This window comes from Elephantulus edwardii, unplaced genomic scaffold (genome assembly GCF_000299155.1).
Source record: "Elephantulus edwardii isolate Elephantulus edwardi_28Jun2011 unplaced genomic scaffold, EleEdw1.0 scaffold00074, whole genome shotgun sequence".
NCBI lineage: Eukaryota > Metazoa > Chordata > Mammalia > Macroscelidea > Macroscelididae > Elephantulus > Elephantulus edwardii.
This window is the reverse complement of record NW_006399824.1, coordinates 6,402,344-6,425,531: the sequence shown is the minus strand read 5'-3', so window position 1 is coordinate 6,425,531 and position 23,188 is coordinate 6,402,344. Positions and strand designations below refer to the sequence as shown.

Below are 23,188 nucleotides of genomic sequence, written 5' to 3'. Positions count from 1 at the left end.
TTGAGTCAATTATGACTCAAAGCAACCCTATGAACAAAAGATCTGAAACCAGTCTAGTCCTGCACTATCCTCACACTTCCTGACACACAAGAGCCCCTTGTAGGAATCCAGTGACTGTCAGTCCAGTGACACTCAGTGGTGTCAATCCACCTGTTATAAATATATATACATATTTCAGAGGCTATAAATCACAAGGGAGGAGACTGTCCATCTCCACCAGAAATTGTCACTAAGCAGCCAAAGGATTTGAACCAACTACCTTTGGATTGGCAGCATAACTTCCTTTTCACTGGGCCACCAAAGCATGTGTACATATATGTGTTGTTATTGTTGTTGTTGTTGTTGTTGTTGTTAAGTGCTGTCAAGTACAACCCACGGTGACCCTATAAACAAGAGATCTGAACCCTGTACTATCCTGTGCCATACTCACACTTTCTGACACATTAGAGCCCATAGTGTCAGTCACCATGTCAGTCCACCTGGTCGAGGGTTTCCTCTCTTTGCTGGCCCTCTGCCTTTCTGAGTATCATGTCTCTCTCCAACGAATAACCCCTTCTAGCAACATCTCCAAAGTATGTGAGGTGAAGCCTCATCATCCTTGCCTCTATAGAGCACTCCAGCTGCACAGACTTATTTGTTTGTTCATTTGGCAGTCCATGGGATTTACAGTGCTATTTTCCAACACCACAGCTCAAAAACATCAATTCTTCTGTCTTCCTTATTCATTGTCCAGCTCTCAAATGCACAGCAAGTAATCAGAAATACCGTGTCCTGTATCAGATGCACCTTAGCCCTCAAACTGACAACATTACTCCTCAATAACTTAGAGAGGTCAGTAACTGCAAACTTTCCCAATGTAATATGTCTCCTTATTTCCTGACTGCTGTTACAAGGGTGTTAATTGTGTATCCAAGCAAGATGAAGTTGTTGATAGTTTCAGGTTTTTCTCCATCCATCATGATGTTGTCTATCGGTGTAACACACACATACAGAGAGAAAGAGAGAGAGAGAAGCTTTCTCCTATTGAACACAATCAAAATGGTCTTCCCAGGGACTCTTTTCACCATCATGATTGATAAATGAATCATTGTTCTCTATCTACATTTAACTCTATCACAGAGCACTTCCTTTGCTTTCTAAAAGCCAATTTTCCTTGAAAAAATAATTGCTTAAATTGTATAAAGTGAAAAGATATTATCTGAATTACTTTTCAAATGAAACTATAAACTACCATTATTATTCTATATCAATATATAAAAATACAAAGCCCTACAATTTAGCCCTTTGTTATCTTACTTCTATCTTCTTTTCACTGGTTTCATTTCATTTCAAAAGTAGAAATACGTTCGCTAGTTATTCAGCTGAAATGTATGAGACACACTTTACAAGAGGCTTCAAACACTATTGCCAAATGGTTTTTCTGAAATAAATTTCTAGGACTGAAATGTTTTGTCTGGATTGTTTGTGGAGTTTGGTGCTTTTGGGGTTTGTTTTTTTCTCTCCCATTCACTCCACCTACCATCTTGATTCCCTTTAACATAAGCAAATCTACATTGACAGACAGGATATTCCCTTAGTGACCTTTCTGCATAGCTCGGAGCCAATCTGTACAATAAGATACATCCTTCAATCTCCATAACCTTAGAGTTCAATCAAATGAGTGCACACAAAGGGGTTTCCTTGTTACCCTTCTCATGACAGGCACTATCCCACATATAAATCAAGTCAATTGCTGACATGCCTTTGTTCTTTCATCTCAGGGACAAGAAATAGAGAACATTGTTGCAAACTAAAATAAGATCTAAGTGAACCTTCACAGCCTTTAGAAATGTGTCCTTTCACACAGAATACACAATAGGCTTAGAACGCTGCATCGAGAACTAAAAATTGGAGGCTAGAAAAACAATGAAAGAGGGTAAAACCATCTATATCATATGTAAACATTTAAAAGTATTTTATAACCAAGAAATGTAAAAATTCATCACAATCCAGTCAATCTCCTAACTCTGTTTTCATGCCTTTCATTGAATATTATTAAATAAGAAAATGTGTTAAGGAAGCATTCTAGGTTAAAAATTAAAAAACAACAAGTCCTTGAAGAATCTTGATTTTTTTTTATCCTTTCAATAAATGGTGCTGCTTATTTAAAAAGAAGTCTTTATGATCTTTTTATATTTGTCCAGCTCAGTAATAACTGATTGAATGGAAATCGGTACAAAAATGGGCAGAAAACTGAAGATTTTTGCAAATGAAGTTGAACCAAGGTCAAAGCCTGGTATTGTTTCCAACTTCACAAAGCCATACTACAGTATGATTTTTTTTAATTCCTACTAAATCATGGTGCTAAATTCCAAGGTATTTGCATTTTGTAATCTAGAAGACTTGGGAGCATCTCCCAAACAATTCAAAAGTTATTCCCATATCTTCATTTCAACAACCATATTAGGCTGAAAAGAATAAAAACAGTACTATTAGACCTGCTGATAACTTTTGTAAAAGTTCTTCCTTGCCAATTTGACATTCCTGCATATCATTCTTAGTTACTCAGATTTATTATTGTACATGTGTATTATTCATGTGAATTAACTGTTCATGTGTATTATCTGTTTTTATTTGTCTCATATCATCTGACTCAACCAAATAATCTTTGTTTTCTCTTTTCCTAAAACTATGGTTTAAAATGCTCTTTTTCTTTTCAGCTAGACATACCAGCCCTAGCAAATTAGAAGTACTTCAACTTCCCAAAACTCTTCTTCATTTCTTCTGTCTTCTTTTCTTTGCCTTCTTTCATTCATTGCCTTTTTCCCACTTATTACTCATATTCTTTTCAAATTTTAGTTCCTTATACAGAGATAGTAGATACTTGTTGTATATTAAGTTGTTTGTATTGTTCAATAATTATTTACTGAGCACTTATGCACATCAGCCATGATCTTAGATTATGTTGGAAGAGAAAGTAGTAAAATACAGACTCTGTCAACCGTGCATTTTCTTTCTTCATTTTTAATTCATCATGTTCCTTTTAAGTCATTTATAGTCTCTTGGAGTTATAGTTAGCATTCATATAAAATTGTTGAACTCTGCTTCTCATAGATGTAAGGCATATATATAGTTATGTCTAACATCATCTTACTTACAACTATAACGTCCACAATAAAATGGTCACTTTCTCCCAAACCAGTGCTATCCATGCACCTTGGTAACAGTAGCTCTGCCTGAGGCAGATATCTTTAGAACAGATATTAGGCCAAATGGATGTGCCTGTCTAAAGTGCACACCAATAACTGTCCTTCTTGCCATACTCAGGGTATCCAGGGCCCTAATTTCCTGATCAAGCAGTCCAACTCCCATTCCAGTTCTGGTGCTGGCCTTTTCTCGGGATCCATCCTTCTAAGCTCACTCAGCATGCTCTTCCCTGTCCCTGTTCAGTGGCCAAGAGGCAGCTTTTTGAAGACCAATAGCCATCGTCACGAATGGTAAAATAAAGGCTGAAATTGTTAACAACTTCATTTTACTTAGAGTCACAATCACCAATCACGGAACAATCAAAAAAGCAAAACACATTGTCTCCTCAGTTTCCACATGCAGGGTTGTGTCATATGCATAATGAAGATTGTTGATGAATTTTCCTCCGATCCTGATGCCACATTTCTCCTCATAGAGCCCAGCCTCCCAGATAATCTATTCCACATGTAGATTGAAAAAGTATCGAGATAGGGCACATCTCTGGCATACACCCTTTCCAATTTTGAACCATGCAGTGTTTCTTTGCTCTGTTCTGACAACTGCCTCCTGGTACAACTATAGGTTTCACATAAGCACAATCAAGTGTTCTGGGATTCCCATTCTTCTCAGAGTTAGCCACAGTTTGTGGTGATCCACATAGTCAAATGCCTTTGCACAGTCAATGAAACACAGACATTCTTCTGGTACTCCCTGCTTTCAGCCAAGATCCATCTAATATTAGTTACTATATTCATAATACCATGGACTCTTCTAAATCCAACCTGCACTTCTGGCAATTCTTGCCTCAAAACCTACTACAGTGCTATAATAACCAAAATATCCTAGTACTGATGCAATGACACATAGTCCAATGGAACAGAATTGAGAACCCAGAATTTAACCCATCTATCTATGGTCAAATGATATTCAGTAAGGAAACAAGACATATCAAAAGGGAAATGACAGCCTCTTCAACAAATGATGCTGGCGAAATTGGACTGCTATCTGCAGAAAGCTGAAGCAGGATTCATATCTCACACCACACACAAAAATCAACTTAAGATGGATCCGAGACCTAGGCATAAAGCCCAAAACCATAAACATCGTAAGAGCCAAATTAGGACCAAGCTTAGAAGGCTTCATCTATGGTATAAAAAGGCTTTCAAATACAGCCAGAAATACAATATCAGGAAAGGGAAAAATTGATGAATGATACCTTCTAAAGATTAACTCCCTGTGTGCATCAAAATATTTTTCTAATAAGGTAAAAAAAATTAACTAGGGAAAAAGCATTTGGCAATACCATCTCTGACAAGAGGCTCAAAACAAACGTTTACAGAATACTATAGGGCCTCCACGAGAAAAAGACTAGTTAACACAATTACAAAATGGCCAAGTACTGTTGAGTCGCCTATTACTCATAGAGAATTTTTGTACAACAGTTCTGAAGCCTACCCTGTCCTGAGCCAGTCTGACTGAGTCCAACATACTTAACCCATTGTCCTAATTACAATATCAATCCACCTCATCCGGGGTCTTCCTTTCCTAAGCTGTCCACATAACAATAACAAAGACTAAAGGAGAATATCAAAATCCAAATCATTCAGTACATATATATTACACCAACAAAAAAAAAGACAAAAAAAACACAAAACTCTCACAACTGTACCAATAAGCAACATTATGATAAACGGAAGAATGACTGAAGTTGCTAAGCATTTCATTTTATTTGAATCCATAATCAACAGTCATGAAAATCTCAATGCGAGAATCAAATAGCATATTATATACCTGTTGCAAAACACTTTATAAAATAATTAAAAAGAAATTATTCTTTAAGGAAAAAAGTAGCCTCGTGACATGGAAATAATTTTCACAGATGAAGATATTTGCATGGCAAACAGACACAGGAAGAAATGTTCACAATCAGTGGCAATAAGAGAAACGTAAATCAAAACTACAATGAGAGACCATCTCTAATAGCAGTGGCAAAGTTTAATAGTACAACAAGCAATAAATTTTAGAGAGGATGTGTGTGAAGAGATAGGAACTCTCATATACTGTTGGTGGGATTATAAAATGGTACAACCACTCTGGAAGTCAGTGTGGTAATTCCTCAAAAATTTGAACATAGAAATTCCATATGACTTATCTATTCTACTACCATGAATATACCACAAGAAATGGAGATGTGTACACAGCTTATTAATAGCAGTGTTATTCGCAATCACAAGAACATAGAAACAACCCAAATGTCCAATCACAATCAAATGGATTGTGAAATTGTGGTACATTCACACAATGGAATATTGCACAGTACTCAGGAGCAACAATTTGAAAATTACTGCATAACTTGGTAGGTAGAGCATTATGCTATGTGAATTAACTCAGTCTCATAAGGATAGATATTGCATGAAACTATTGCTCTAGAAACAGAAGGAGAAATAGTAAAACATGTATGGGGGTTCAAGAGAGGGAGTGTGGGAGCAGAGGAGTGAGGATGGGCAAGGGGGAATCATAGGAGTGCACAATTTGGTCAGTGGAGTGAGGGGGAGAGTAAAGGAAATGGGAAAAATCTGGTGGGGATCTGGAAAGACAGGGTAATGCTGGGCATAGTTCAATGGTGATTGATTTTATAAAACAATGAATGAGAATGATTTTACGAAAAACAATGTGCATGAAAAATAAGAACAGTATGAAACAAAATGCATACTAACTTTGTATGCAAATCAATGTAATCTAAGATTAAAAGCATCCCAGGGTAGCACCAATAGTTAATTCACTCAGCGGTAACCACAACAGTGAAGACAGAACACACAGTTGCTTTGAAAGAAAGTCCTGGTGATCTACCTCTAAAAAAATCAGCTACTATAAACCATATGAAATGCAGTTCTCTTGTGACACACATGGAGTCACCATAGGTTGGAGTTAACTCAGGGGCAACTTGTTTGGTTTCTGGCAAAGTAGCTCAGATAGCGTAAGTAAAAAAAAAAAGGAAAGAGACATGTAAGACTTCATGCACAATATTCTCACATTTGATCTTACACAATACAATCTTTCAACCTTGGCTTGAATGAAATAAAATGGGGTTATATATAATACTTCTACCACAATCTTCTTGCTGTTGCTATTAATAGATTCCATAATTAATTTACATGTGCAGAGTAGGTTTCCAAGTCTATGACCTTTCAGAAGCAGATAACCAGGCTTATCTTCTGAGACACCTGTAGAGATGAGTTAGAAGCACTAACTTTTTAGCTAGCAGTTGATCATTTGATTGTTTGCACAATCCAGGGACACCTACAGTCTATATACACACTTATTTCTAACTTTTTCTGATTCCACCTGTACCTCCACCAAGCTCCATAACTAACCATAACTCCATTATCATCATCTCCATGCTTAGTTCAGGTAACAAGGATAAAATACACAGATCTTCTCACTTGACAAATTATTATTGGAAATAAGTGTAAATATAAGCACAGATTTTCAGAGTGAAAAATTTGTTTTACAGAAAACTGGGGAAAGTATGGCATTTGGAAAGACAATTTAGAAAAAGATGCCATTCTCTGGTTAGATTCAGTCACCCTCTAAATAGACTCAACCCTTCAGGTATTAACAGGCAAGCCCAGTTTGCCTCACTCATCCCTTCAGCCAGGCAGGTTGCTGTCTTACTGTCTGCTGAAGGATTCCCATAAACCTCACCACAGTGATTAAGAGAATTGGCTTTGACATTAAACTGTCTAGACAATAATTCAGGTTCTTGCACTTGATCAGGTGTGACTTTCAACAAGTTACTGAATCTCCCTATGTATCCATTTACTTACCTGTAAAATGTTAATCAGAGTACCTTTTTTGAAGGGATCTTGAAAGTTAAGTAAGAAAATTCACACAAAATTGAGAACTCACCCTGTATCTCTGTTGTCTGGCAAAAGCTGAACAATAGATGTTAGCTGATGTCATTATCCCCTTTTCAAAAGAGCACCACCTACTTGACCACATTAAAGTTAAATGTATCTTTTTCTTTTTTTGACCTGTTGCAGTTGAGCTGATTCTGACTCTTGGCAACAAACATGGTGTCGGAGCAGAATTATGTTCCACGGGGTTTCAACTACTGGTTTTTCAGAAAGATTTGGAGGCGTCTCTAAGAGAACTCCAACCTCCAACTTTTCACTTAGCAGCTGAGGAAACTAACAAGGGGCTCCTCTTTCATATATAAAACCAAAAGACAAACCCATGGCCATCAAGACAATTCCAACCCAAAGGGATCTACAGGACAAACTAGAACTACTCAAAATGTTTCCAATTCTTATAGAAGCCAATTGTCGCCTCTCTCCCCTGAAGCAGCTGGTGGGTTCCAACTGCTAACCTTCCAATTAGCAGCCAACTAAGTGATCTAACCATTGTACCACCAATGCTCTTTCCTTTCATCTCTAGCGCTTCTGATCACTATTGAAGAGCACTCTCACTCTTTGTTCCTATAACAAAAGAGTTTAAACAAAGCTTCCCTTTGGCACCTCATTTTATTGGTTCCCTGACTTCAAAATCTAAGGCATTTTCCCCCACATGTGCACTAATTAGAAAAGCAACATGCCTGAAGTTTGAAAATAAACACATAAATAAAACCAAACACAACAACAAGCACAGTCCTATAGCATAATAGGATTTCCAGCCCTTTGGAATCCAGTGAGATACATAAAAGACAGACTAGAGATAGAACTGTGATTGTTAACGGCCCTGCATTCAGGATCCCCAAGAGTCCCAACCTGTATTTACTTAGCTTGTAGTAATTTGGATTTCCACATAACAAAATAAAATTATCTTTCAGAATAAAAAGCATCTGTTGTTATTAGTTGTCATTGGGTCGAGCACGATTGATAGCAACCTTTTGAACAGCAAACCTGAACCCTGTTCTGTCCTGTGCCATTCTCATCACCTCTGACACATTGCTGCAGAATCCATCTCATTGGGAGTCGTCTTCTTTCTCACTGATCCTCCAACTGTCCAAGCACTATGTCGCTTTTCCAAGGAATAGCCTCTCCTAACAACATGTCCAGAATATGAGAGGAGAATCTTCACCATCTTTGCTTCCAAGGAGCCCTCTGGCTGCATTTATTCAAAGAAATATCTGTTTGTTCTTCTGGCAGTCCATGGGATATCCAGGGCTCTTCTCAAACATTATAGCTCAAAGGCATCGATTTGTTCATCGTCATTCCTTGTCCTGCTCTCGGATGTGTAGCAAGTGACTAAAAAGGCCATACCCTGAGTTAGGTGCACTTTCGTTTTCAGGCAGATCTCATTGCTCTTCACTATTCTGGAGAGGTCCTTGACAGCGGATTTGCCCAATCTCCTAATCTCCTGACTGTTAATACCAGAAGTGTTGATTGTTGATCCAAACAAGATGAAATAATTGACCAGTTCAATCCTTTCTCCATCCATCCTCGTGTTGCCTATTGGCCCCATGGTGAGGACCTTCGTTCTCTTGATGATGAGATGTAATCCATATTAAAGGATATGTTTGTTCCTTGATCTTCTGCCACAAACATTTCAAGTCCTCAGCATTTTCAGAAAGCAAGACTGTGTCATGTGCACAACATAGGTTGCTGATAAATCTTTCTGTCATCCTGCTAACACATTCCTCTTCATAGAGTCCAGCTTCATTAATTATTTGCTCAGCATACAGATTGAATAGATATGGAGAAGGGGATACACCCTGACACATATCCTTTCTGATTTTAATCCATGCAGTGTTCTCTTACTCCATTCAGACAAGTCTGATCTAAGTATAGATTTCATGTGAGTAAAATTAAGTGTTCTGGATTTCCATTCCTCTCAATATTAACCATAGTTTGCACATAATGCCTTTTCATAGTCAAGAAAACACAGACATTCTTCTGGTATTCTTTACTTTCAGCCTGTATCAATCTGACATCGGCAATGATGTCCTTGGTGCCATGGCCTCTTCTAAACCCTGCTTGAAATGCATCTTCCCTATCATGTTATAATTCAGACAAACAAAAATTTCTTCAAAGTGTTCAAAGTTGCCTCTATTAAACCTTTGGACAATCATCCTACTAATATTCTTATAAAGTGATCAAATTGAATTTCTTATACATAAATGATGAGATTTATTAATTCTTTATGAGAAACCTCAAAATAGAATTAAATCAAAATATTTGCTTCCTCCAGCTATGTTGTGATTAAGCGCTGTCAGGGGAGTTCTGATCATAGCAACTCTCCAACTCTCTGCACAACAGAATGAAACACTGCCCAGTTCTGTGCCATCTTCACAGTAGTCACTGCATTTGATCTCATTGCTGCAGCTACTGTCTCAGTCTGACACTGAGGATCTTCCTATGTCACTTCCCTCTATTTGACCAAGCATGATACTCTCCAAGAACTGAACTCCCATTCCTGTTAACTAGTTCAAAGCATGGAAGACAAAGTCATGTCACCCTCACTTCTAAGGAGTATTCTGGTTGTGCATCTTCTAAAATTGATTAGGTAGTTCTTTTGGAGTTGGCCAGACCAAACCCTGAGAGGTTCCTTTAACCAACATGTATTTAAAAACAATGGATTTTAATTTTATTTTGGTTTTGTGTCACTCTTACTGTAAATGTCTAATCGTTATAATCTTCCTCCAAAGAAAAAAGGAACAAAATGTTATCATTTGCTATTGATTTAGCCTAAAAGTAGCATTTATATCATTTCAGAAGTTGACCTCATTATCCGTCTCCTGACAAAACATTTAAGTTCTTTGTGCAATGACAGTCCTACAATAAAAGCTCACCCTATATTGTACAATGACTTACTGTGAAATAATGAATTTGGCTCTACTCAAAGTAACTTGCTCTTTCCTGAAAGATAACTGTATTTTTAAAAAATACTGCTATGAAGTCTGTTCTAACTCAGAGCAACACTATTGCACAGAGTAGACAGAATTGCCTCATACATAGTGTTTCTTTCTTAGGTCAGAAATCTTTACAGAAACAAACAGCTTACATATGGCTCCTGTGGATTAGCTAATGGATTTGAACTGCCAGCCTCTAGGTTACAAAAAGAGTACTTCTACCAGCACACCACTAACAGGGCTCCTTGAAAGATCACACTCTCAATGCTTTAAATATCTTTAATAACTGGCATACTATTTTTCTGTTTCCAAAGTACACTTGAGAGTTTGCCTGAATAAGTGGCAGGTGGCCAGACCACAAAGACCACCATTTAGAGGCAGGCTGTTGTTGTTGTTGTTGTTATGTGCCATCGAGTCGCTTGCAACTCATACCGACCCTATGGACAACAGCCCTAAACTCTGCTCTGTCCTGTGCCAATTGCACCGTCTCTGACACTCCCATCCCGATTATCCCAGTCACTGAATCAATCCACCTCATAGAGGGCCTTCCCCTTCTGTGCTGTCCCTCCACCCTCCCAAGCATGATGTCCTTCTCCAAGGACTGGTCTCTCCTCAACAACATGTCCAAAGTATGTTAGATGGAGCTTCAGAATCCTTGCCTCCAAGGAGCCACCCGGTTTAACCCTTTCCAGGATGAATCTGTTTGTTTTCTAGCAGTCCACCACAGCTCAAAGGCATCAATCCTTCTTCTATCCGCTTTGGTCATTGTCCAACTCTCTGATGCATAACAAGTGATTGCGAAGACTATGGCCTGTATCAGACACACCTTAGTCTCCAGAGAGACACCATTGCTCTTCAGTACTTTGGAGAGGTCCTTAACAGCAGACTTTCCCATGACAATGCGCCTTTTAATTTTCTGGCTGCTGGTGCCAAGAGTGTTGACTGTGGAGCCAAGCAAACTAAAGCTGTGAACAATCTCAATCTCTTCACCATCCATCCTGAAGCTGCCATTTGGTCCAAATCTAAAAATCTTGGGAATGGGATCAGGGGGGTGTGATTCAATTAAACTGACCAGATGGTCTGAAAGTCAGTTGAAAGGAGGGGCATCATTCAATCAACTCTAACTAGGTAGTGAAGCTTTAATCAATAAACAAGCTAATAAAGGCTCTGGGCATAGAAGTTCCACAGATTTGTTGATGAAAGAAACCATACACATAGGAGTTTAGCACAACCTTCAGGACATGGGAATTTTGCATTGCTAACCTGCCCAGGCTTTATCCTATGCCTCTCTTCTTTTATATCTATTTTTTATATAATAAACCTGTCATTTTAAGAATAGTATTTCCTGTGCGTTAACTTTTTCCAGGGGATTATCTAGCCCATGAGAGAATAGTGGAAGCTATCAGCTCCGAAGTGAGTGGGGCTGGGAATCTCTGGGAGTCCTTAGTGCTCTGAGGGAGTAGAGAGAACACCAGAATTTGCAACCAGCACATGAGAAGTGAAAGTATAAGGCCGATCCTAAACTTGCAGCTACCTCTGAAGTCTTAAGCATACTTGGCAGTCAGAAGGGCTATATCATATCTTCTAACTTGCAAGGTCTCACCTAGCTTTAAGTTGTTAAGAGAAGAAGTAGTATATATGGGTAGCTGGTGGCAGAACTGAACAGTGAAGCTCTGGTGGCCCAGTCTGTAAGGAGTTGTGCTCCTAACCTAAAGACAGCCGGTTCAAATCCATCATCAGCTCCTTGGAAGATAGATGAGAAATCTCCTGTGCAATTTTCAACCTTGAAATCGCTGCTGAAAGGGCAGCTATGTGTCAGCTCCAACGCTTTGGTAATGAATTTCTGAATGTGCATAGGTGGTTTCAGTAACAACAGTTCTGATACATTAGTCATGAGATATTATCATGCAGGTATATTTTCAAAATTAAAACTAGGAGAAAGGGATAGAAAAGCAATCTTTATTCTTAAGGCATTTAACATTATCCATACTAAATATTAGACAAGAATCAAGACCCTATGAGATCTCTTCTCATAAAAGCCCAACAAGGCTGACCCTGGACGCCCGGCCAGCTGGAGTGGCACAGCTGACTGTCAACAGTGAGAAGATGGTGATTGGTACCATGCTGGTGAAGGATGTGATACAGGCTCTGACCCAATGACCTCTTCTTTGGCCCCTGCTGCCCCTCTTTTATGACATCTGGATTGCCAGCTTCTCTCTCTCCTCCCCATCAATCTCTTCTTGCTATGTAGCATCCAGGGGTGGTGCTTCCTCTGATCTTTATGCCCCATTCTCTCCCCATGGATTCTTTAATGGCCCGGGCAGAGGAGATAGCAACTTCCTCAGTCCTCACAGCTTTCTAAAACTATTTATGTAGCAGAATCTCAATAAAATGTCTTCTCTCTCCCTAAAATAAAAAAATTTAAAAAGTAAAATAAAATAAAAAAGCCCAAGATGAAGATTACCTACATATTATTCCAAAATCTAAAGAACTAAATTATTGATGTTGATGTTGGATCAACAATCCGACTAGTAACTGACCCTTCAGTGGGTTTTCAGAGGCTGTAAATCGCACGGGAGGAAATTGCTCATCTTTCTCCCACAGAGCAGGTGGTGGATTTGAACCCCGTGCCTTTGAGTTAGCAGTGTAGCTCCCTACCACTAGGTCACCAGAGGTCCCCAAAAGAATTAAATTAGCCAAATCAGAATCTAACATGTGAGACCTTAGAGAAGCCTTCATCAGATCACCCAGAACAAGAATAACCTTTGGCTAGAAGGCATTTAAGCAACCAGGGCAGAAGTAACTCGCTTTTCATATACACTTTCAAAGTGACAATGGCTTTTGTTGCTGTAAGACCAATGTGCCAATGGATCTATTCGAATTCATAGTATTGGGCCAGCCCAATGTGTATGAATTCTCCTAAGGTATTGTATTTTTGAAAGGTGGAGAACAAAACAAGAATGGTAGGGAGAAGTTGAATTCTTGTCAACTTCAATTTGAAGCCAAAATAATTCTCATTTTTTCTTTGTTCTCTAGCTAGAAACAAGTAAGAGTCTGTCTATCAGAACAAAGAAAATGAGGCCAAAATCCTTAAAATAGTAATTTCCTTTTCCCCCCATAAATCAATAAATAAACTTGGAAGAACTAATAGTGCAAAATGTTTTTGACATCTTCAGCTTCCTCCCTGTCCCCCTAATTTTCCTTTCTTTCAACTCCTTAGAGATAGTTTTTAAAAGTCTGTGCCACAGTATTTCAATTCTACTATCCAAATTCAGTTTACCTCAATATTGGCTTTTTCCAGAATATCTGGCTATAATGTTATTTACCTGCTTCACATCTCACAACATGGATATCTCTATAGAAAATAAATACAACATGAGGTTTTTCTCTTCTGTCTTCAAAACACCAGTTAAAAAAAATTTTAATAAAACCACCACCACACTTACTGCCTCTCCAACCATTTCTTCAGCTTCTTATGCTGGTACTTCTTCATCTAATTCAACGTGCTATCTCATGGGCATGAAATAAAAACCATTTCATAACTGACCCTCCACTGGATTTCTGAGCTTGTAAATCACATGAGAAGTTGCCCATATTTCTCTTAGGGAATCATCAGTGGCTTCAAACCATGGGAGAGGCCTTTGGGTTAGTGGTGCCCTTTCTTGCAGACCACCCAAGTTAAGTGAGGATGTTATGCCACATTTGATTCCTGCCATCATATTTTCTGCTCACATTGCATATCTCTCTCTGAGCAAACTCATAAACTGCCAGAGTTTCAATTCTACTTACAGCCACTGATGAACATGACCTTCAGGACAGACCTCACTCCTGAGCTTCAGATCCTCAAAGCCATTGTCCAACCGGGCAACCTGATCTCATGATCTTTCTCTGAAAGCCTGTTTGTCCTTCTCTTGAACTGGCAAGTCGTCCTAGACTCCTCCTTCCCTTTGTCTCTCTCTTCACATGAAGTCAGCAAGCGAGACATACTGCTGCTGCTTCCTTGATACCTCTCATATTGGTGACTTCCTTTTCATCATCACTGCTGCTTCTTTAGTTTGGACCCTCAAGAGACTTGCTCAGAATGTGTAAAGATACCCTAACTAGTCCCCCTTTTGTTATTTTCACAATCCTTTAGCTCATCTTCCCAACTATTCTCAAAGTGACTCGCTTAGGTCTCTATTGAAAACCCTCAATAAGTCTTCATCATTGACATTACGAAGCTAGGATTCTCTTGAATCCTGTTTTTCCTCTTTTTGACCCACTTTCTCTCTGAAATTAGTAAGTACTAAAAAATTTGCACTTCTCTGGAAGGCTTGTCTGTACACAATGTCTCACACTCCTAAACATTTATTGCAGGAACTCTGGTGGTCCAGCGTAAAGAGAGCTATACTGCTAACCCAAAGGAGGCCCCTCTCTGGCAGTTCAAATCCACCAGCTACCCTGTGCGAGAAAGACAGGCATTCTCTTCTCATATGATTTATATTCTCTGAAAGCCCACCAGAGAATCACCTCTAAGTTTGTACTGACTTGATGGCAATGAGTTTGAGAGGTTTTTTAAAAAACTGTTGTTCACTTTGTTCCCTGAAATATCTTTCTCCCAGATCCATTTGACAAATACCTCCTCATCTGTCCAACCTCAGCTCAAACAATTCTCTTTACATTAGAACATATACACACACATAGGCATAAACATAAATAAATAATTCTTCCTTACCTCTGAGCCCTATACCAAAAAACCAGACCCATCAAATCTGACTCACGGTGGATATGATAAACATCACACCTCACCAGCAGGGGGCTTAGTCTGAACCTTATACAGGCTTCTGAAGGGGCCATCTTCATCATGCCCATGTCTTCCAGCATACCCCCACCACCAAACCTACAGCCGTGGAGTCTCCAAACCCACAGCAATTCTACAGGGCAGGCTACAAGTGCCTGTAGGGTTTTCAAGGTTGTAACTCTTGGAACTGCCTCCCCTTCCTCTTACACAGGGGCTGAAGCATTCAAAATCATCATTACTGTTAGCAGCCATGCACTAACCGCTGCACCACCAGGGCCCCCTCTTATAAGAACAAATATATGTTTGTGTCATTCCGTGCCTTGAAAATGTACAGAGGGAAATTAAAACTGCCATTCTCCAGGAAACTTATCAAAACATCAAATTGCAAAGACCCAGAAGGAAATTGACTGAATTGGGGAGCAAACACTACAAAGTAAAAGGTAACGCGTATCTTAATGTGAACTAATTTTCTCTAAAAATAAGTTTCACAATCCTAGAATTCACATCAGGGTCTATGAAATGAACACATACAAGAATCAAAGGGGAATGTCTCTGTATAAGAATCATTTTAAGGTTATCAATCCTGAGAAAGGAGGAGTCACATAAGCACGTGACGGCCTACCATTGAACTAAAAGACAGAGAGAAACTATCCCAGCGGGTTTCTGAGGTCGTAAATCTTAACGAAACTGACTGCCACATCTTTCTCCCAAGAGGTGGCAAAAAAACTCAAACTCATTGATTTTAAGTCAGAAGTCATAGCTGAACGATTGCCTGTTTTTCTCTTGTAGAGCCACTGATGGATCCAGAGAAGCACTACTTTAGGGTTGGCGGCGCTACTCCTATAAACTATGCCACCAGAGGTCCCTCCAAGAGTCCTGATGCTGTTGTTAGTTGCCGTTGAGTCAAGTACAACTCAGAGCAATCCTCTAAACAACTTATCAGAACCCTGTCCTATCCTGTGCCATCCGCACATCTCTGACACACTCAAGCTCAATGCTGCAGTCCCAGGTTGAGGGTCTTTCTGTCCTCTGCTATCCTTCCATCTTTCCAGATACGATGTCCCTCACCAAGGAAAAACCTCTCTTAACAAAATGCCTTAAATATATGAGATGGCGTTTCATCATCTTTACCTCCAAGGAGCACTCTAGCAGCACCTTCTCCAAGATATATATGTTTGTTTTTTTCTGGCTGGCCATGGGATCTTCAGCACTCTTCTCAAACACCACAGTTCAAAGGTCTTCCTCTGTCATCCTGATTCATTGTCTAGCTCTCAGATGCATAGTAAGTGACTGAAAAGACCATGACCTGAAACAGGCACACCTTAGTCCTCAAATTGATATTATTTCTCTTCAATAATTTAGAAAGATCCCTTACTATGACTTTCCTAGTGCAATATTTCTCCTGGAATATTAGAAGGAATGAATTAATTAGAAAAGGCACCAAAAATTTTTTTATATTAAAAAGTTTGAAAAACATTCACAATATCCTGTATCTTGACTGTGGTACTGGTTATATAATGATATATAGTTGTTAGAACTCATGAAATTGTATACATAAAAACCACAAATAAGTTTATTGTATGTAAATTACTTCTCAATAAATACTAAGATAGTGCTGGAAGATCTCCCTTAAGAAATCTCTTTAAAAATTTTTTTAAAAAAGAAATCTCTTATGTATATTTCATACCTCAAATAACTAAAAAATATTTGCTATTTCATTTACTATTTGTAATTGTACTAATGTAATTATGCATAGTGTGTATATGTAGTGCAACAATGTAAAATATAGTATATAATTGTTATATTCATACAACTAAAACCAAGGACTATAAACTTCATTAAAGAAAAGCTAGGAACAATGCTAGAAGTCCTAATCCACAACATAAACAGTCTTCCAAGTATCCTGAAAAACCTACAACCAGAAGAAGATAAAGTAGATGAATGGAATCTTCTAAGAATCAAATCCCTATGCACATCCAAAAACTTCTCCAACAGGGTAAAAAGGGAAGCCACCGACTGGGAAAAAGTATTTGGTAATGACATATCAGATAAGGGTCTTATATTCAGAATCTATAAATTACTAGAGCACCACAACAAGATAAAGGTAAATAATCCAATAGAAAAATGGCCGCTGGATATGAACAGACACTTCACCGAAGAAGACATTCAGATGGCTAACAAGCACGTGAAAAAATGTTCAAAATTCCTAGCTCTAAGGGTGATGCAAATTAAAACAACTATGAGATATCATCTCACCCCAGTCAGAATAGCAAAATTTAACAAAACAGCAAACAACAAATGCTGGTGAAGTTGTGGAGAAACTGGAGCTGTTGGTGGGAGTGTAACTGTGGAAGGTTGTATGGCGCTTTCTCAAAAAGTTACAAATAGAGATACTATTTGACCCAGCAATTCCACTACTGGGAATATACCCCAGAAAGACCATAACTGACATCCAAACAGATATATGCACACCCATGTTTATTACGGCTTTGTTCACAATAGCAAGGAGTTGGAAACAACCTAAGTGCCCATCAACAAATGAATGTATAGAGAATCTGTGGTATATTCACACAATGGAATACTATGCTGCATTGAAAAACAAGGAACTCATGCAATATTATTCAAAATGGGTGATCCTGGAGGACATCATGCTCAGTCAAAAAGGACAAATACTGCATGCTGCCACTGTTGTAAAACAGGACTGACATCGGGGTTGGGGAGAGACTGAGAAAGATGGGTTCAATAATGTATACTGCATTGAAACAGATGAGGGAAAAAACTGTTTTAAAAGGATATGTGATTAGGTATTTCTGTCATGCCAGGAGTCCAGAGCGAAGGCTACATGGTGGAGTGGACTTGGGGGAGGGTTTGTAAAATACTGAAAGTATTTTTCTTTTACTTTTCCAAGAGGGTAGTGTACTAGGGGGGAGGGTTGGGAGGGGCGAAAAGTGCAACAATGAATGAATGGAAATGCAAAGTCTCTGTAAATTTTTACTGAAATTAATAATAAATTTACATTTTTTAAAAAAATTGTTATATTCATTTAGGAGCCCATAGGTGGTTCAAACAAGTGATGGGCCGCTAAACTGTTAACCATCCACCAAGAGGTTCTCAGAAGAAAGGGCTACTAATCTACATGCAAAAGAATACGGTCATTGAAACCATTGGATGTGCAGGTCTACTCTGAAGCAAATCAGCGTCATCAGCTTGTTTGGGGTTTCTGGTATACATAGTCACTAGATCTTGAGGTTTCCATTGATATCTTTCCATTCTAATAGATAACATTTAATGTCTTTTGAGTGACTCTCTCATTAGGCTCTCTAATCTAAATACTACTTTCAAAGGTTTACTTATTTTCCTTAAGGATCTTGGACATTTTCTGATACACCCTTATGTTTATTTGGTGCTAAAGTCCTAGTTAACTTCTGAATAATATTTGCCTCCCAGGACTTATACATATGGGGCCATGTCATCCTCACATCTGATAAATTATGTGTTATCTTTTTGATATGTAATTTTTTCTGGCAAGAGTGCTAAGTCAACTTGCATAGGTGTTTACAGCACAAAACTGCAAAGTACACACTTTATGGAGGTTTTTTTTGGTGTAGCCTTTTAGAAAAAAGTCCATTCTCATTGATCTTATTTTTATTAACAGAAAACAAGTGGGGAGGAGCCTAATGATTGAACCTAATTCATTGTGTTGTTATCTGAAGTAATTACTGAAAATCCTTGACAATATTTTTAGCACTTGTTCTTTTCAGTTTCTACTATAAGTAAGAACTTTTCTAATACCATTCACTTAAATCAACTAAGTTTGTTATGACACAGGGCCCAGGGCCTAAAACCTTCAACATAGTGTTTATAAGTTTCAAAACACTAAAGTCCACCACTTACTTTTGACCCTGAATTTCTTTTTCTCACTCGATTATTTTTCCAATTTGATTTTTCTATTGAATTCCAGCCTAGCAGAAGTTGAAGTCCAAGTCACATTTGCCACAGGAGTGAAAGGAAATGGTTAATTTCCATACAAAATCTTCAGGGGAAAAATGCTAGGCTGCATATACACAATGCTAATCTATTTTATTGTAAACATGGACTTGATCATGTCTATTCAAATATGTAGACATTCAACCATATTACTGTAACTTCTTATGGTTTTGAAAAATGTATGCCTCTTTAATCATTGTTCTATATTGAGGAACAAATCAACAGATTGTTTTTTGTTCCAAGAAAGTCTGGAGTAGCACTTATGCCCACATGAATCAGGGTATGGGTTAAAAGCGTAGCCATTCTTCACTGTTTTGGTGGATGGGTGGGGTTTTTTTCCTCCCCACAATAACACAAGTGGCATTTAAAATGTATGTAATATTCAAAGTTCAACAAAATCCCTCCTCTTTGGGCTGCCAGTCTAAGGAAGGGAGACAGTTGGTTTGCATTAAATGTGCCAGAGGACATGTGTTCTCTCCCACCAATAAGCACATACACCGGGTCACAAAATTATAGTTGAGAACTGCAAAATATTTTTTGGCTTTTGTTCTGTTTTATGCCTTTGTATTTCTTTTCCTTTTTTCTTTCACCCCACTTTTAATTCATCTTATCTAGAATTTCATGCAGCCTTGTAACTTGCCTTAAATTCTTTCTAGAAAAAGGAGGAGAATAAATAATCAGTCATTCTATGTGTCTCCAAAAGCAATCTCTTCTTGTGTATGCTAAAGATAGACTTAGTTTTAACTGCTTACTGCCTCTTTAAAGACTCTATGGTTATTATGCTGTTGTTGTTGATTGCCTTCAAGTCAAGCACAACTCATAACGACAAAAGGTCTGAAGCCCCTCTACAACTATTGATGTTTATCAAAAAGTTCATAAAGTTTCCGGAGCCATATTGTTTAGGAACTGGATGACACCCCTGCTACAATATTGAAAATACAAACATCAAAATTCACATCCTTTCTTGTTTTATCATTTATCAATTTGAAAATATTTAGGACTGACTAAAGCATAATCAAAGCACAATTTAACTATGATGTTAGTAATGTTAGGAATCATCAGTTTGGTTCCCACTCAGAGCAACCTCATACAGAAGAGAGCAAAGCACTATTCAGTCCTACTCCTCACTATCATTGCAGTATTAGAGCTCACTGTTGCTTGCAACCACTGTGTCAAACCTTCTCCTCAGGATCTTCCTCTTTTTCTGTGACCCTCTACTTTTTTAAGCATGATGTCTTTCACCAGGATCTGGTTCCTCCTTAAAGCATGTTCCAAGTATGTGAGTTAAAAACTTGCCATTTTTGCTTCTAAGGAGCATTCTGACCATTCTCCTAGAATAGATTTGGTCATTCTTCCAGCAGTTCAGGGTTCATTCAATATTTGTTGTCAACACCACAATTCAAATCTGCAGTTTTCCTTATTTTTTAAGAACTTTCTCATGCATTTGAGGCAAATGAAAACATCATGACTCAGGTCGATGCACCTTAGTCCTCAAGATGGCATCTCTTTTAAACACTCTGAGGTCTTTTGCTGTAGATTTGCCCAGTGCAATTCACCATTTGGTTTCTGAACTTCTGTTTCCATAGACATTCATTACAGGGTCCAAGTTGAAAAAAAAAAAACCAACCCCTAAACAACTTAAATGTTTTCTCCATTTTCCTTGATGTTGCCTACTGGTCCAGTTGTGAGAATTTTTTTATATTGAGACGCAATCCATAGTGAAAGCTGTAGTCTTTAATCCTCATCACTAAGTGCTTCAAGTCCTCTTCACTTTCAGCAAGAAAGATTATATCCTCTCCATATTGCAGGCCGATAATGAGCTTTCCGCCAAGTTTAATGCATATTTTTCTCCACTTGACCCAGTTTCTTGGATTATATTTGCTCAATATACAGACTGTATAAGTATAGTGAAAGAATAGCACCCTGACGCATACCTTTCCTGATTTTAAATTGTTTGCATAAGTAACCGAACTGCTTCATGCACAACATTTAGATCTGCCTAAATGAGGTCAATCTTCCTTCCAGCACCCCGAAAAGAGTTACCCAAATAGTAATAGCTTGGTTACACAGTAGACATTTTTTAAAATGATTTGGTGTAACATTACCACAGTTTGGAAATTGGAAAATGCGAATTTATTTTAGTACTATTTTTAAATCCACTAATAAATACTCCAAGTAACAGAATTGAGCTTCTGCTCAATTGAGTCTTGCTGAGTTCTTGTGAAAACAAAAAAAAAGGAAAAAGAATATGTGTAAGAACCACATTTTCTTTCTAAATATGAACTGCCTGTGAATCTAGCTGGAAAGGACAAAACTTGGAACTTTCATAAGACAACCTAGAGTTTAGTACTGTGAAATGAAAAATTCGTTATAGAAGGAATAAACATACGACAGAGTAGTTTCTACCTATAATACTCCACAGAAATTATGTCCTTTCATCCCCTCGAAAGTTATCTAATCAGTAAAAGATAATCTAGAATTATTAGGATTTGTCTTAAAAAGTTTTACACTTCACTCACCTACTGCAGGACAGAGCATTGCCCCATACACAGACACTAAACACAATTCCTGGTGTTAGAAATTCAGTGCTACTATTATGGCTCACAATTTGGCTTATGATGCATCTGTAAGCAAACAGGCTGACAAGTACCCTAGTGTATTTCAGGATGACTGACAGGACACAGTGGCTCAAACAGAAGGGGGATGGGTGCTCTTAAAGCAACATGCCAATGAAGGGCAACTTTAATCTGCAAAAATAAGAGTTGAAATTATACTCAAACAGGGAATGAAATGATTTAAAATGCCACTGTATCAACTTTTAGTATATTTGCCATGTGCATTATATACCCTAAACACTGTAAATTCCAAAGTACTTTAAGAATTACATGAGTAGAGAAAAAAAATAAAACTATATAACTTATTAAGGCTTTTAATTACTTGAGAATATGCTAGTTATTTTTTAAAGAAATTAAGATATGTAACCATGGAAAGGTTTCACATAAGCACACTCAAGTGTTCTGGGATTCCCATTCTTCTCAGAGTCTGCCACAGTTCATTGTGATCCACACTGTCTAATGCTGTTGCATAGTCAATAAAACACAGACATTCCTCTGGTACTCCCTGCTTTCAGCCAAGATCCATCCAACATTAGCTGTAATATCCCTAGTTCCACGCCTCTTCTAAACCCAGCCTGCACTTCAGGCAGTTCTCCGCTGGTGTGCTGTTCCAGTTGTTTTGGGGTTATCTTCAGCAAAATCTTGTTATTGTTTGGTAATTTCTGCACTCTGTCTGGTCACTTTTCTTTGGAATGGGAGCAAATACAGATCTCTTCCAGTCAGTTGGCCAGGTAGTTGTCTTCCAGATTTCATGGCACAACTAGGTAAGCATATCCAGGGCAGCATTGTTTCATTAAATTCTTCTTTGTCCGCCAATCTTTTGGTACAATGACTTTGTATACTCTTTCCATCTTCTTTTAATACTTCCTGGATCATTCAATATTCTACCCAAAGCATCCTTAAGTATTGCAACTCAAGGCTTGAATGTGTTCTTCAGTTCCTTCAGCTTAAGAAATGCCAAGCGAGTTCAGCCCCTTTGATTTTCTGACTCCAGCTCTTTGCACATTGCATTGTAGTACTTTAGTTTTTTCTGCTCTTTGAATTCTTCTATTCAGCTCCTTACTATCTTGATTTCTTCTCTTTGCTTTAGCTTCTTTGTGCTCTAGTGCAATACTCAGAGGGTCCTCTGACATTCATCTTAGTCTTTTCTTCTTCTTCTGTCTTTGTAATGACCTTTTTCATTCTCAGTTCATCTGATCTTCACTCATTAGTGTTCAAGGCCTCACACCTGCTCCTGACATGGTTTTGAAATTCAGATGGGTTAGACTCAAGGTCAAATTTTGGTTCCCATGGATTTTATTTCATTTTCCTGAACTTCAGTTTGAACTTGCATATGAATAGTTGGCAGTCTGTTTCACAATCAGCATCTGGCCTAGTTTTCCCAGCTGATGTTGAGTTTTCCCAGTGATTCTTTCCACAAATATAATCAATCTGATTCCTATGCATGCCATCAGGTGAAATTCACAAGTATAGTCTGCATTTATGTTTTTTATAAAATGTATTTGCAATGAAAAAGTTGTTGATTGTGCAAAATGCTATTATTCTATCCCCAGGAGGCAGTAGCCAGAACAGAGCAAGGAAACACTGGTTTAAAATCAGAAAGGGTGTACGCCAGGGATGTATCCTATCTCCATAGTTTTTCAATCTATATGCAGAACAGATTATCCAAGAGGCTGGGCTCTATGAGAAAGAATGTGTTATCAAAATTGGAGGAAATCCTTTTTTAAATTT

General features: G+C 38.1%; 1 protein-coding gene across 1 annotated transcript in view; it reads right to left on the bottom strand.

Annotated features, from left to right (window-relative positions):
• Positions 1-21,468, bottom strand: part of CTNNA3 (catenin (cadherin-associated protein), alpha 3) — a 2,453,748-nt gene extending 2,432,280 nt beyond the window's left edge. Inside the window, exon 1 of the mRNA XM_006889022.1 lies at positions 21,362-21,468. Coding sequence (XP_006889084.1) covers positions 21,362-21,380 — 19 coding nt within the window. The 5' untranslated portion in view covers positions 21,381-21,468. The remainder of the gene's footprint in view (positions 1-21,361) is intronic.
• Positions 21,469-23,188: the final 1,720 nt, after the last annotated feature.